This window comes from Centrocercus urophasianus, unplaced genomic scaffold (assembly GCF_019232065.1).
Source record: "Centrocercus urophasianus isolate 14NV4802_14NV808 unplaced genomic scaffold, USGS_Curo_1.0 seq_17, whole genome shotgun sequence".
Classification (NCBI taxonomy): domain Eukaryota; kingdom Metazoa; phylum Chordata; class Aves; order Galliformes; family Phasianidae; genus Centrocercus; species Centrocercus urophasianus.
In genome coordinates, this window is record NW_024884722.1 from 7,431,297 (window position 1) to 7,445,918 (window position 14,622).

The window sequence follows — 14,622 nt, forward strand, 5'->3', positions numbered from 1 at the left end:
TTACAAGATTTGCAAGAGTGCAGCTGGCAGATCAAGGGAAGTGATTGCTCTGTGCTCGACACTGAGGGTTTCCTCTGGAAGAGTTTCCAGTCTTGCCTTCCTGATCTGTTCCTCCCAGTCTATGCAGGAGGGATGCAGGCAAATTAGGCAGAGTGCTAATGGGGGCTCTAGAGTGTGTGGCCAGCGTGATAAGCCTGAGGACTTGCTTAGGACTGAAGAAGAAAAGATAAGAGCAGGCATGGTTGCTAGCTGAATGGATGCACTACATGAATGAGCCCTTGTTTTCTATAATAGTTCCCTTCCCTGACTGCCTTTGGTGCACAGTGCAAGAACGGAAGGTAGCAGTCACAAACTGCAAGAGAAATCCCAACTGAGTAGAATGATTTTTTTTTTTCCCCACTAAGTGTGTGAGCCCTTGGTGAGATTGCCAAGAGGCTCTGTGCAGTCTTCGTGTTTGGGGACTTCCAGAAGCTGATGGAACAAGGCCCTAAGCAACCTGAAAGTAGCCCTGCCTTGGGCAGCAAGTTGAACAAGATATCTGCAGGCTTCCCTACCAGCCTGATCTGTTCTGTACCTCTTTTGTGACTCTGAGGTGCTGAATGCAGAGGCTTTTGCCCTTCAGCAGTCCAGCGCAGGCATTGAGGGCTGCAGTCGGTAGACAAAAGCTGTATTTTTTCTTAGGCTTAAGTCTTTTCATCCTTACTTGATGTCACATGAGACAGTAAGAATATCAGAGAGATGCCTGTAAAAGCACTAGCCTAAGATGGAATCTGTCCCTACAGTATTTCAGATAATTAAGTTTCAGGATTCACATAACCAGTGATCCTTGTCTCCACCCTCCTGTGCATTCATTGCTCTTGCTTGTTAGGGCTGTTCTCTTTGAACTATATTCTCCTGATGGTAAATGACCTGGCAGGTGTGTGATGGCTAATGTGAATTTCTATATTTTTGTTCTCTTGTCCCACATACAAGTCCTGACCAGAATTCCACTTATTCTAGCAGAACATTTGGGTTGTAAGTAGGAAGGAATTGCATTCAGGTGAGCTCCCAGTGCTCCCAGTGTGTGGTTCGTAATGCATGAGGCACTGAGTAATAGGAATAGCAATATTGAACTACTGGTCAGGTCTGGCAGGTAGCACAGAGTGTGATTCTGGTCTTTGAAATAGGGATAATAAGTAGAACTACAGATTCTGTGAGACATCCCTGATGCATTTTAAGTAACAAGAAGCAAATGTCATTGCCCTACTTGTAAGTAAAACTTGTAGGTACAATAGCAAGCGAACATGAGTTAAAAGAAGAATAACTCTCCCTCTCTTTTCACCTGGCACTGTATATCAAGTTTAATCCTGCATTTTCCTGACAGTTTAACTCTTTTATGGCTGATGTGTTAGAAGAACAGAGTGCTGATGCTCCTGATATCTGTTATGCTAGCACTTTCAGTTTTCTCTGCTTACCATAACAAAATAACATCACCACCACATTATTCTTCACTTTGAATATTGGTTCACACTCTGATATTTTCCATGATGCTCCTGATGGGTGTTGAAGTTAAGATTTAAAAAAAAAACCCTCTTTCTTAGGTATCTGCATTACGTTGCTTTAATCACTGTGATAAAAAAGGAAACGTTCCTGGTCCAAAGTCGCATCTCATGCGCAGTATTGTCAGTGGTAATAAAAATTTAATGAAAGAATTTCTAATATAGTCCAATAGGCTGTGATAAAAATTGCCTTGAGGGGAAAGAAGAGCAGTACAGTATCATCTGAATTCTTCCAGTGTTTTTCCCTATCAACTGTTCTCAATACTTAAAGACTTCTGTGACACTCCACATGCTTTAACTGCTTCGGATTCATGCCTTCTAGCTAATCTTCAAGCCTTATTCTTCAGATACTGATGATTTCTCTAAGCAACAGTTACCACAAAAAGAGAAACGACTGATTTTTTAGTTGTACTACATTGTTCATTTGTTGTCACTTTCAATGCTCCTATGGGTGTATCTGTACTTAAGCAATCAAACAAACAAAAAATAAGCTGAAAAATTGCTTTGTGGGTTCCTGCCTGGAGTGTTACCATACGTAGGCTTTCTCTGCTCTGAAGCGTGCAAATTTAGATTAATGAATTCCTTTCTTTTTATGCCTTAATTTTGCCTCCTGTCCAGTGGTTATCTCACACATTCAGATGTTAATTGTAAGTAAAGTTAGAGGAAAGTTGCTGTGTATTTACAGAGTTACACTGAGTGGTGCCGTAACCTCAGTAGGAGCCAGTAAGCATTACTGAAATAAAAATGGCTGCACTTTTTGTTTTCTCCCAGAACAATGCTGTGGTAATTCTGGAAATATAAAGGATGTCAACTGAATTGAGCACTCATTTGGACAATGTCTTAATGACAGAGCTTAACCATTGTTTTTTTCATTCTGGGTCCAGAATAGCTTAATGCAAGAGTGACTGATGAGAGGTCTTTTTTTACATGGTAATATAAAATGTTGAAATTTGTAAGCTTGAATTTTTTTTATTGAGAAATTACTAACTAATTTTTATTAAGAAATTCCACTAACTAAGGTGGAGGAGAAAATTGAGTGCCAAGTTGAGATGAGCATATTGTACTGAACTGAGGGTAACTGAGAGTAACGGAGGGTAAATCATAGAGGTTAAATTTAAGTATTAATTTTAGTAACTAAAAGATCTTTATTCACCTGAGGAAAAAGAAGAATGTTTGCTCAGCAGTAGGAGTTGACCAGTGGGGGGAAATGTTTTATCTCCAAGCTATCAATTTGTGATCTGTTGCTCGGCACCTAAGAGCCAAGTCAGGGGAAAGCAGTCCATATCAGTGAGTTCCCAAGCTGCATTTCAGGGTGGGAGAGCACAGAGTTTATTGTAGCTCTGCAAATGTTTAGCTAATGAAAATACAAAACTTGTTGAGTAAATCTTAAAATAAGGTGCAGTGGGAGACTGCTGTTTTAGTCTTAGAAGCTATTTAATGCACAGTTTATCACAACTGAAATATTTTCATTTCTTGCAACCGTACAGTGAAATCCCAATAGAATCGACTCAGCCTCCATCCTTCCTGCATGGATATATTGGGGAACATACTATTTACTCCCTCTTTTTGTCTTCTGATCTTTTTAAGGACAAGCATGCTTGGGCTCTTTCATCAGGGCTGTTAGTAGCTCAGCATGCAACCTTGGAAGTGATTTGGCATCTGTATGGGTGGAATTTATAAAATAAGGTGCTTAAAGTTAGACACATTGATATCAACAACTTGTAGGCTAGCAGGTGTAAGGGCTTGTTAGAAAAAGATTCCTGCTATGTTTTGTTTGTTTGGTTGGTTGTTTTTTTTTTTACCTTTTTGACAGATAAACATTTCTGAAATCTTCGTGCAGAGGAAGCATGTAAAGAAACATTATTTAATTTACTTCTGTTGTATTTTCCCTGAAGATAAACAAATTTTGGTCTTGAACTCATTAGATCAGCGAGTGATAGGCTTAAAAACAAAACAGAACAAAGCTATTTTGGAAGTGTTTATTCCTACAGCACTGGAGTGTAAGGTGGAGCCCAGTACTTCAGAGCATAGGGCAATGAAAAAGGGGGGAGGTATTTCAGAAGGAACTAGAAGAATTTGGAGCAACTAGATGCCTTGGTAGCTGATAAGCAGTAATCAGGAAGCAGTCCACGTTTTTACTGCCATGTGTGAGAGAATTATGAAAGGTTGCTCGTTATTGGCCCTGGTTCATGTGTTTCTTTTCTTCAGCACTTGTTCTTCACCACCAGAAGTATTGCAGGTTTTATATCTTTGTTTATGCCTTACCAAATTTGAATGCCATGCACATCAATTAATGTTTTTAAAACACTGAGATCATCAAATGAAATGGACGTGCAAGAATTTCAAGTGATGTCTGAAGGAGGAGGAAGGTCTTTAGCTACAGAGATCCAGTTTTCTGCTGTTGGTCCAAAGCCCTCTCACAATGCACGTATCTACAGGCTGCTGCACTGGATTCTGGAGATGTCTGCCTATTAGTAGTTCTGTGTTAATATAGGCCTCATTTAAAGCCTTGTGACAGCTTACAAAATGCTCTAGGATACAGTGGGATGAAAGGTACATAAATACATGTAAAATGTTATAATTAGGATGCGTTAGCAATGCACAAGGAAGGAGGGTTTGCCTGGCTACGTTTTATGTCTATAAGGCTTAGTTACTCTGGAACACAGGATGCATGGCATAACTCTTGTTCCAAGCAGTTACACTTGTAAACAATTGCTATGCACAAGCACTGAGGAAGATATTGTAAATTGGTTTCTGCTGGGAGACAGAGTCATTGGCAGAGATGCACTGACTTCACAGGATGGAGAAACATTCTGGAAGAGTCACCACAGGCAGCAGTAAATGAGAAGGAGAGTAACTAGAGATCAGCAGGGCCAGACCAGGCTGGAAGGTGAGGGAAATTGGTGGTGCAGAGAGGAAGAATGAGCTTGTGATTTCCATCTGAGATCTGTTGGTTCTCTTGCTAGCTCTTACAAAGCAGCTCTGGTGACAAACCTGTGTCATCTCCTGCGTATTCTGGTATATGTGGGTCTTGGAGTGAGGAGAAATAAGGAGAAAAGCTATGAAGGAACAAGGTAAGTTAATTTCCTTATAGTAAGAGCTAATTGGTCTTCTTTAAAATGTCTTCTTTTTTTCTTTTTTTTTTTTTTTTTTTTATTTTAATTCTCAAGACAGAGGGCTGGGATTGGGATTCCTGAGGCTGACTCAATTCCTAAATTGAGCGTAGAGTTTTGTGGTTCTGAGCAGATCATTTAAGATGATATCTCAATAGGGATAAAATCTTCCAGGAAGCAGGTTGAGCTAATATAATCAGTGTTGTCGAGAAAGAACTGCTTTGGAAACTTGAAGGAGTGGTAATGATGCCTTGTGTGTCTCCCACCAAACACAACAGGTGCCTTGTGAATCTGTGGCTGTCTGAAATGTCTCATAACATTCTTGGTTAACACGTTTACTGATAGTAGTAGATAGCTTGTGATTCTGGGAGCTTCTGTTTGGGTTACATGAAGTCTGGAGTGGGGAAAAAGGCACTAAAAGAAATTCTAAATCACGTAAGTGTGCTCTTCAACATAACAGTTTTCAAATTGTTGGTCTGTGTGATGGAGTCCCTGAGAACATTGTTGCCTTTCTGTTCTTTTGGCATGGCCTTTGCAGCACAGGGATTGATTATGCTCAATCAATCTGTATATCTCAATACTGTATGGATGGAGTACGCTAAATCCAGTGAAATTGCTGGAGAGCTAATAGTCAGCAAGTCTCTCCTGAGCTTTAATAGCAAACAAAAACTGCCTCTTTGCTGAGAGTGACAGACTGCAGTAGTTCAGAGTCTTGTCACTTGGTGAGAGTGTTTATGGCAGTAGGCTCCAGAGTTTTTGGAGGTTGGACCTCCAGCATGAGAACACAGTGTGTGAGAACCAATCTCTTCACACATGGGTACTAAATTATCCCTAAATGTAACATACATTGACACGTAATCAACTTATATTACAGAGGAGATATGTACATATGTGCATAGCTATACAGAAAACTTAATAATGGCTCAAATATAACATCTAATGCTATAGCTACTAATAATACACAACTAGTATGAGTATGATGACTTGCACAATATGTAGATGTATACTGAATCATTCTCAACTTCCTTCTTTCATCTCTTTACCGAAGCCAGAATGATACAGTTGTGGTTAGCTGTGTAAGCTGCAGTGGTGTAGCCCAGGAATTTGCCTCTTGAAGAGGGCAGAAGAACTTGTTTCCCATAGACTCATAGAGAACACAACTGTTCTGGAGACAGGGACACAGTAAGTTGAGTCTAGGAGCAGAGTAGCCATAAGTGTGTGCTGAAGGTCAACGCTTTCTGTGCTTTCATTTCTCTTTTGTCTGTAGAAAAGACAAAGTAATTGTGTCTGCCTACCACATCAAAGTGATAGTAATGATAATTAAAGTATGGAGTGCTTTGATTATTAAAAAGAAAGGTGAGGGTGGCTGGAGAGAAAGCAGTATTTCTGTGAGCTAATCATCTTCTGTCAGGCACACTGAAGTCCAAATGCAGCATACTCCCTGTCCTGCACTATTTTTAATTTGGCAGCAAATAAATGTGTAAGGCCAGAGGAGGAGGATGCCAGACTGAGAATAAAGGAAGACAGAGACCAGATTCCATGTCAGTGTTTACATCTGTCTGTGCGTCTGTATGAGTGTGTGGTTTTAATACTCTGGTTGAGAAGATGACAGTTCAGCGTGGAGAAAATGAAGTCAGGAGTTCAGGAAATTCAGGATTTAATGATCAAAGCAGAGAATTGAAAGTGGTTGGGCAAAATTTGGATGTAGTAGCTTTCACCCAGGAAACCAGAACGTATTTATTTTGTATATTTCTGACATCTTTTCATACATGCTTAGAAGAGAAAAATGTGGGGGCTTTGCCTTTTTTTTTTCAATTTATTTTTTGGTCATTTAAAGTAAAACCTTAGGGCAAAAAATGGGATTCTTTTTCAGCACCATTTCTTAGCCCATAATAATGTACAGAGTACAACAGGTGTGTTCTGGAGGGGACTTCGGGTTGAAAGTTTTCAGCTGCTGCACCTTGTGTTTGCCTGCTCGCTTCCAATGGGTTACAGCTGCTCTGTCCTTCCCTCTCACTTCATTTCAGGGAATAAAACTCAAAGATGCTAACCAGTGTGTTAGCAGAGGAAAAAAGAGAATGCGTGGTTTAGGTGGTATAGGTGGAAACTGAAGGTATGGAAGCAGTTAAGAAAGACAGCTTTAAGCTTTGATAGACAAGCTAAAAGACACAGAGAGGAACTTGGAAAGCTGACAAATGGAAAGGAACTGAAAGTATTTCTGGCAGTGGTGTTCTGAGGAGGATGTTACATGCAGGTAGGGCAGGCCTGATGGATGTTGACGATGTTGGACACGAATTTGTCAGGAAAAAAAGATGTATTAATTCTGCTGCTTACGGAACACTCTGTGCAGCTGCATGGAAGGAAATGCCTGGAAGTTTACACTTGCAGTCAGCCTAATTACTTATGTCCGGGTGGGACGTTGTGGGAACCTGGGGAAGATGCATGGGACTTTGGCTAGGATTGCTGTGTTTATGGAAAGTGTTAAAACAGTGTCTCTTTGATCCCCGCCTGACTGTTCTATTTAGGTGCAGTATATTCAAAAAGGAAGAACAGTGGAGTGAAGATGAGACACAGAGTAAAATAGAAGCGAAACAGTTGTAGGATAAAAGTAAGGCTGCTTGCAGTTTGCCTTTGTGGCAATCTAGGATCCCTTTGCATGCATGAAAAAGCAAGTTGTCAGTAACATCAGCTGCTTTGAGATGGTTCATACATTGAAATATTCCACTATTTGAAGGACAACATACCCTGGTCTTGATGATGAATTGAACATCTAGAGGAAAATACTCACTCTTCCTTTAAACTGTTTGGGAACATGGACACACCTATTTTGCTAGGGCCGCTCCCTTTAGTGCTGCTCAACCCAGGAAATATTAGGAGTGAAGCCATAAAGTGAGCCATCTCTGAAGGATCTCTGCTGTTTCTCTGGCTTTATATCTGCACAGTGGAAGGTGTAGCTTCTGAGCTCCAGAAACTTTACTGCTTGAGAACACCAATGGAACTAGAAATTCATCAGAACTCCGCAAATGGCAAAGGTTTGTTCTGGGCTATAGCTCTGCTATGTAAATCTCTACTGATAAATTACATAGGTTTATGTAATTGCATATGTAATTACATACACTGACAGGACATTGGTTGTTGGCTTTTAGTAGGAAAACAGTTCTGTTGGACTGAAATTTGCATGTTTCTTGGTAATTTTGTTCTTTTTCTTTACTGGTTGAGCAGTTAAACGCCTCCCAGTCTGGTGTATTTTATGAATGGTGGACTTTGTTACGTGGCTGAACAATGTGTGCATGTGTCCATGTGCTTCTCCTCTGGAGTGGATTTTTCAGTGTGAAGAGTGGAACTTGGTGGAATGAAACAGACTTGGTGAGCTCTGACCCCACGTGTGTGCTTGTGGGAAGCTCTTCACTTCTGTTTTGCAGTTTTTCTTCCTTCTAGGTAAAGGTGATGACAGCAGGTTATTGCAGTGAAGTAGGTTTTGTATAGGGAGGTTCGAATGCTCTTTTGTAGTGGAAGGTGGCAGTTCAACGTATTGTTAATTAATGCTTTGAGTGAAAAGCTGATAACTTGATCTGTGCTATTGAGGGCAGCTTGCTTTGGAATTTATCCTGAGGAAACATTGCTGTACAATCCGTGACTTACTAAGAACACCTATGAGACTTTTTGGCTTTCCTGCAACTGTCTGTCACTCCTATTTGCTTTTGCAGAGGGCAGGCAGCAGGATGTTGAGCAGCTGTTGCTGGTAAGCTGTTTCCTTGTTAAAAGGTGCTGCAGGTAGGATGGAACAGCTCAGACTGCTGGCATGCAGCAGCTTGCAGGGAGCAAGTAGATAAAGTATTTTGCTTCTAAACACCAAAAGGACATTGAGCGCACTTTTGGTGGTAATTTGCAACCAAGGGATAAAAAAGTGAATTCTCTGCATCCAAGAGGCTGCAAATCTTAATTCATTTCTTAGCCATTTCTCTGTTTTAATACCAGTCTTAGAAAAAGGTGATGGAAGAGGCATCATTATAAAAAGATATATTTAACTTTCTTAGTAACTTGAGTGTAGGTAGTTGCTTGCTCTGTTACGCTTGGACAGACTCACAAACCTCCCAGGACCCCATTTGACTTCAGAGATAAAAGCTGGAAGAAGTAAAAGGTTAATTTTTTTCTTCATGTTGTCTAATCCAATACTCATTTCTTTAAAATAACATCTCACAGAGCTCTGAAAACTACCAACTTAAAAAAAAAAAAAAAAAAGTTACAAAATAAAAGATGTCCGAACTCTCTACCTGTTTATAACAACTGTTTCTAACAACAAAAGGAAATGTTTTCCGTTGCTAATTAGTCTTTGTAGGCCAAACACTTAACCTAATGTTGAGTTAGATGTAACAGTTCTATTTCTTTTGTCTCTCAATGTTTACTGAATTAGGTGTACAAAATTGCTTTTTCCTCATTATTTCTACACAATTTTATTTCTGAATTCTATTTCAGACTGATTACAAGAATGAATCCCCACAGAAGTGCAAATTGATAGCGTTTGTTTAAAATTGGCTATTTCTGTGTTGCTGTGATGTGGAAAAGTGCCATGTCATTACGTGAGCGTACTGATGAAATGAGCATCTGTCCAAGCCCAGTGGGGATTGGTTCTAGTGAGGTTAGGCTGAGTGTATCATTGTCCACTTCCTGAGCAGATCCATGGAGAACGGGGCAAGTCTTACTCATATCTCTGCCTGCTTTGGCTAGCATGGACGTCTTATGTAAATTCAGAAATCACTTCTCCCTGTTGAGGTCCTAGCAGATAAAGCCCTGACTACCACACTGACAATGCACAGGAGGGAAGATGGATGGATGATTTCTCCCTGCTGCTTTAAGTATTGGTGCTTTCTGTTCCCTAGCAGTAGGAGGAAGTTGAGAGTCTAGTCCACTGGAAATCTTACACAGAGAGAGAAGCTTTCTGAGATACATGTTTGTCATTTCATTGAAGACATCTTGTTTTGTTTTGCTTTATTGTTGTTGGGGTTTTTTTGTGTTTTTTTTTTTCTTTTTTTTTTTCTTTTTTTTTGCTGGCTTTCAGGTTCTACAACAGCGATCCACTGATTCTTTGCCAGGTGTCCATTTTGAGTTGGAAGGCCTGACATCACTCTGATCATAATCCAGTAAGCAGCTGGAGAACTGATTTATTTATTTATTTTAAACTACTTCATATCGAATAATTAATATATTGAATCTAAGATTTTGATTAATCTTGGGATTAACTGAAAAGGTTTGGATTCTTTGGGAAGGCTAAGTGTGTGTGGGGGAGAAATCAATAAGAGAAAACCTCTCCAAAACAATAGGTTATCTTCTAGTTTGTTTATAGATAAAAATGAAATAACTAAAAGCTGCCAGCTAGTTTCAGTTGGAAAATATGCACAACATATGTTTATAACATAAGGTTCTCTACTGCAAAATCTTGTGCTGGTCAGCACTCTTTTAACTGATTCATCTGAAAATATTGCTCAGTGCTGCTTGAAGTGTTTGATCAATCAGTTTTCATTAGCACAGCCTGACAGGTTGGCTGACATGCTTACTTTCTTTAGTAGATGTTCTTGTTATTTTCTTCTATTCTCAGTTACAGAACTATTCCCATATCATACCAGAGCAAGATGTAGAGTGTAAATACCAGGAGTGATGAAGCTGAATTTGAAAAGTTTATACAGGGGAAAAGGATCTTCTGTCACTAATGCATGTCAGTGAAAAAGCTGTCTATTAAACCAGTACCACAGTAGTAATGTTGTTAATATCAACACAAATAAACTAAACTATGTGCTAAACTAAGGGAGTGTCTGCAAAAACTAAAAGCACAAAACCTACACCAAAACAAACAGAAAACTCTGATATGTGCTAGTAATAGCTGGTTGCACTCTACATGAACTGAAGGATTGGACCTCCCTTTGTGGGGTAACTGTCTAGGTGCCATGTCTGCTGTACTGTACACAATAGGAAGTACAGAGAATCTGTGATGAGCAAGAATGCAGCAGTAGATTGTCTCTCGAAGATGACAAGGGGCATCTTGACTTTAAATTGAGTTTTAGTTACAGGGTTGTTTTTTTTTCTGTTTGTTTGGTTTTGTTTGTTTGTTTTTTGATAAACCCTTTTGATGAGAGTTAACTTGCTGGAACAACTGTTTTATGTTGGTTTTTTTAGTGGCCTAAGACTTACATGACCTTAACTGCCAAAAAAAGCAAACAGCAAACCTCAGTAGATGGCACACAGTCAAGCAGTGGCAGGATAAGATCAAGAACTTACTGCTATAGAAATGCTGCTCTAAATCATTGTTGCAAATATAATATGGTACATATTAATCAGACAATCAGCATTGTGGTCTTTAGATTCTTTGTAGCTGTTCCAGTTAACTCATTCACCTTTCCTGTAGTTTGTAACACTACTAGTACAATTTTTTCAATATCGTAAGACTTTGTTTCCTGTCTTTTATTTCAAAATGTTAAGCTTGCTAGATGTCCAATGCCCTGCACTTCCATTGTGGGATCGAGGCTCTTGATTTAGTCCTATCTTTGAATAGCTCTCCCAGAGGTTGATAGGCATGGCTGCACAGTGTTGTATGTGTCAGGGAAATGCTGTGCTGTATCTATCTTCAAGTCAGGGGCACGTTTCTCCATTTTAATGTCCTGACAGTTTAATATGTTTCTGGGACTGTTGCTTTTTCTGCTGGTGGTTACGGATGTAATTTCAGCAAAGATTCCTCTTAACTGTCTTGATTACAAAAATAAAGAAAGTAGACCAAATGAGCCCGTCAGATACCCAGGAGAACCAAAACCTCAGTTTGCCAAGTACAAATAGTTATGTTTTATGTTACACATCATTTCATGTCATGAATAAGTTGAACTAAATTCCAGCTCTTTTCCCTGCGTACTTTCAGAAGTGCCCAGGCCTGGTGGCTGCTGTGAGCCCGTGTGAGAAGGCAGCAGCTGATGGGGCCTCACTGTGCTTACCTGGCAGTTTATGCATTTTCGACATGGCTTGATCACTTGCGTGTGCACAGCTGATTTGTTAACCAGAAGATAGTGCTGACCATAAGAGGAAGGGTTCAGTGGTGCTGTAGGATTTATTTAATTACAAAGCAAAGATTAGTCAACACAGCATGTTTAAAGCTGCTTTTAATAGGAGTGCTGGCAGCGGATGAACTGATCTGATGTCATTTCTGGCATCCCGGAGCAGTGCCACACGTTGTTAAATTGAACCTCTATTCTTAGTTTTATTTTTGATAGACACAGACAAAAACTTTGCAGCAGCTCCTGTTAGTTAACTAAATTAACCTTTGTAGCAGGAAGAGGGAATGAATCCCATTCAGTGCTTTGCTGGAGCTAGTGGAGGGCAGTATGACTGCAGAAGTTGTCTGTTTAGAGTTGTGCTGCACTCCAAATGGGGCTGTGGTGTTGGAAACCCTGGGAGTTACATGCAGCAACAGAAATACATATGTTGCTCTGAAAGTAATGCCTCCTATTTATTTGCATGGAAACTACAGCAGCTACAGAAAGCACAATCACATTGTTTGATAGAGCAAATTCCCAGCACAAATTCTCAGCTACTAAACACTATTTTACTGTTTGTCAACACAGTCACCTATGCATGTTTACCAATATCTATGCATGTTTACCAATATCTATGCATATTTACCAGTGATGAACAAGAGCCTGTGTGCCATGCTCGTTAAAATCTGCACCAGTGGAGGTGACCCACTGTCACCACTGCTGAAACGCACCATCCACCACCTCAGTGTGCTCACATCTGCTGTTTGGTATCCATGAGCATTCAGCAAGCATCAGTGGCTGTCAGTGGGTGCCATCTTTTCCACATGGAGCAATTGAGTGTCACACCTTTGCTTCATGTACACTTCAGTGTCAGACATCATTCTGCCAGGCTGCCCCTCTGCTGCCATCTGTCACAAGGCAACAAAATGTAACAGGATATTGGTGGGAAGGTTCAACCTCTGCTGCCATACCATCAACATCTGCCTCTGATGTCATGGACCAACATCATAACATAGGAGGCATTACCTTAGGAGCATCCCCTCATGCTTAAAGCTGTTTGTGATGATGTGCTGGCTCTGTACCTGCAGTAGGAGGTCTGTGGCTTGGAGAGAATGGGAGATTTCCAGCAAAGATGTTCAGGAAGTTCTGTGGTGATTTTTTTTTTTCTGTTTTTCTATTTTTTTTCTGTTTTTTTTCTAATTCAGGTTCTGTGTTCAATGTTTGAATAAGTTTGCTGTGCATATTTCTGTAACCACATGACTAGTAAGAAGAGAGAGTATGATGATACCCAGTTTATTTTAGAACATGACGTGAAGAGTGCTGGTTTCTTTGATGTCATGCCTATGGCACATCACACTTCAAACAGATACAGGAAACAAATACAAGGATTGAAAGAAGGCCAGGGTTACAGCTTTGATCTCTTTCCTTCCCAACCTATTTCTCTGTCAGTTACTATGAAATCTGCATTGTGGAGAGAGCATTACAGAGTTTCTCTTCTCAGCTGGAAGAAAAATGTCAAAGTGCAAATAAGGTAAAGGAAAGAGTCTGGTTAAAGGAGTTATGTTTGTCTTCAGTGCCTTCCCTCAATTGATTTGTTATTGTCTGAAAAAGCAAAATGAATATAAAATACAATGCTGTGCTATGTCAATGAACCATTTCTAACTCTTGGGACCTTCAGCTAATACAGTGAAGTTTCAAATCTTTAATCTATTTTGATTGTTTCTTTTAAGTGGTTTTTTACAGGCTGAAGCATTGCATAGCAATGACCACAAATGATCAGAAAGTAATTAAATATATATATATATTTTTTCCCACTGCACTTATTTGCATCTCAGAAATCAGCCTGAATAAAAATACCTAAACACTATTGAGGTCTAAAAAAAAAAAAAAAAACCAACAGAAAAAAAACCAACACAAAACAAGTAACTTCCTACTGAAAATCTGAAGGCATGCCAGCTTCTGCCTGGATCCTCTCTGTTAATTATTCCCTAGAGTGGTTTAGGCAGCATCTCTTTAACTTCAAGCATACTGCATGGCCGCAGGAAAGTCAGGGGATTATTTATAAGGCTGGAGGTACGTGAGTGCTTGAATAGTGCTGCTGAGTCACTTGCTCAATTTACAGAGTCTTAGGGGTGCCGCAGTTTTAATATTTGTATTTCATATGGCTCTGGCCATATCCTGCCTGCAAAATGATGTCAGTTGTCAGCAATTACAGCTGTTGTTTTTCTACCTCTATGTAAAAAGGATAACTTCTGCTGTAAGAATGTACGTTGCAGTGTTCTTGATGTTATGGATCAATAAAATTGTCTTTAGTTGTTCTGCCAGAAAATAAGATGCTGAGCCACCTTATCTTACAAAAATACAATAGGCTGATCCATTAATGCACACACTGATGTTTTATGTCTAAAAAACAGTCAAAGATGGAGATTTTTTTTTCCATGACTAGTTGAAATAAACATTTGAATTGATAAAGTAAGGCAAAAGCCTTGGTTAAATTGTGCCTTTTGTCTTAATTCAATTGTCTGCTCTCTTGTCCCAGCAAGCACAGTACCAGTGACTTTGCTCGTTTTGAGCAGGATGACTTAACTAAAAATGGAATTCTCAGATCAGAGAAAATGTACAGAAATATTATGTTTGCCTTATCTGGTAAGAGAATTCTCCAGGGAAATGAGCACTTCTGGTGTTAAATAATGGTTGCAATCTATTGAAAAATCATTAAGAAATGTAGTAATTAAATTGGAAGGTAATTAAGTTCAAGGAAAGCACTCAGCTATGCTTTGTGTGACCTCCTTTTTTAATGCTGTCCAAATACTTCCTAACATTTTTATTATCTGTGCTACTTGTGTAATTTCCACTGTCTGACTGCTGCAATCTTTACCGTACCCAATGCTGCAGGTGCCTGTAGGGACAGGGAGCAACGCAGGGAGCAACGCAGGGAGCAACGCAGGGAGCAAC

At 39.7% G+C, this 14,622-nt stretch overlaps 1 protein-coding gene across 2 annotated transcripts in view; it reads left to right on the forward strand.

Moving 5' to 3' along the window:
* Positions 1-7,538: 7,538 nt before the first annotated feature.
* The window catches only part of ABLIM1 (actin binding LIM protein 1), a 128,477-nt gene continuing 121,393 nt past the window's right edge, over positions 7,539-14,622 (forward strand). Inside the window, exon 1 of one of the 2 annotated variants that reach the window (XM_042817908.1) lies at positions 7,539-7,683. In XM_042817908.1, coding sequence (XP_042673842.1) covers positions 7,644-7,683 — 40 coding nt within the window. In that variant the 5' untranslated portion in view covers positions 7,539-7,643. Of the gene's footprint in view, positions 7,684-9,714; positions 9,793-14,622 lie in introns of those variants that run through there. The other variant, XM_042817911.1, reaches the window with a different exon arrangement.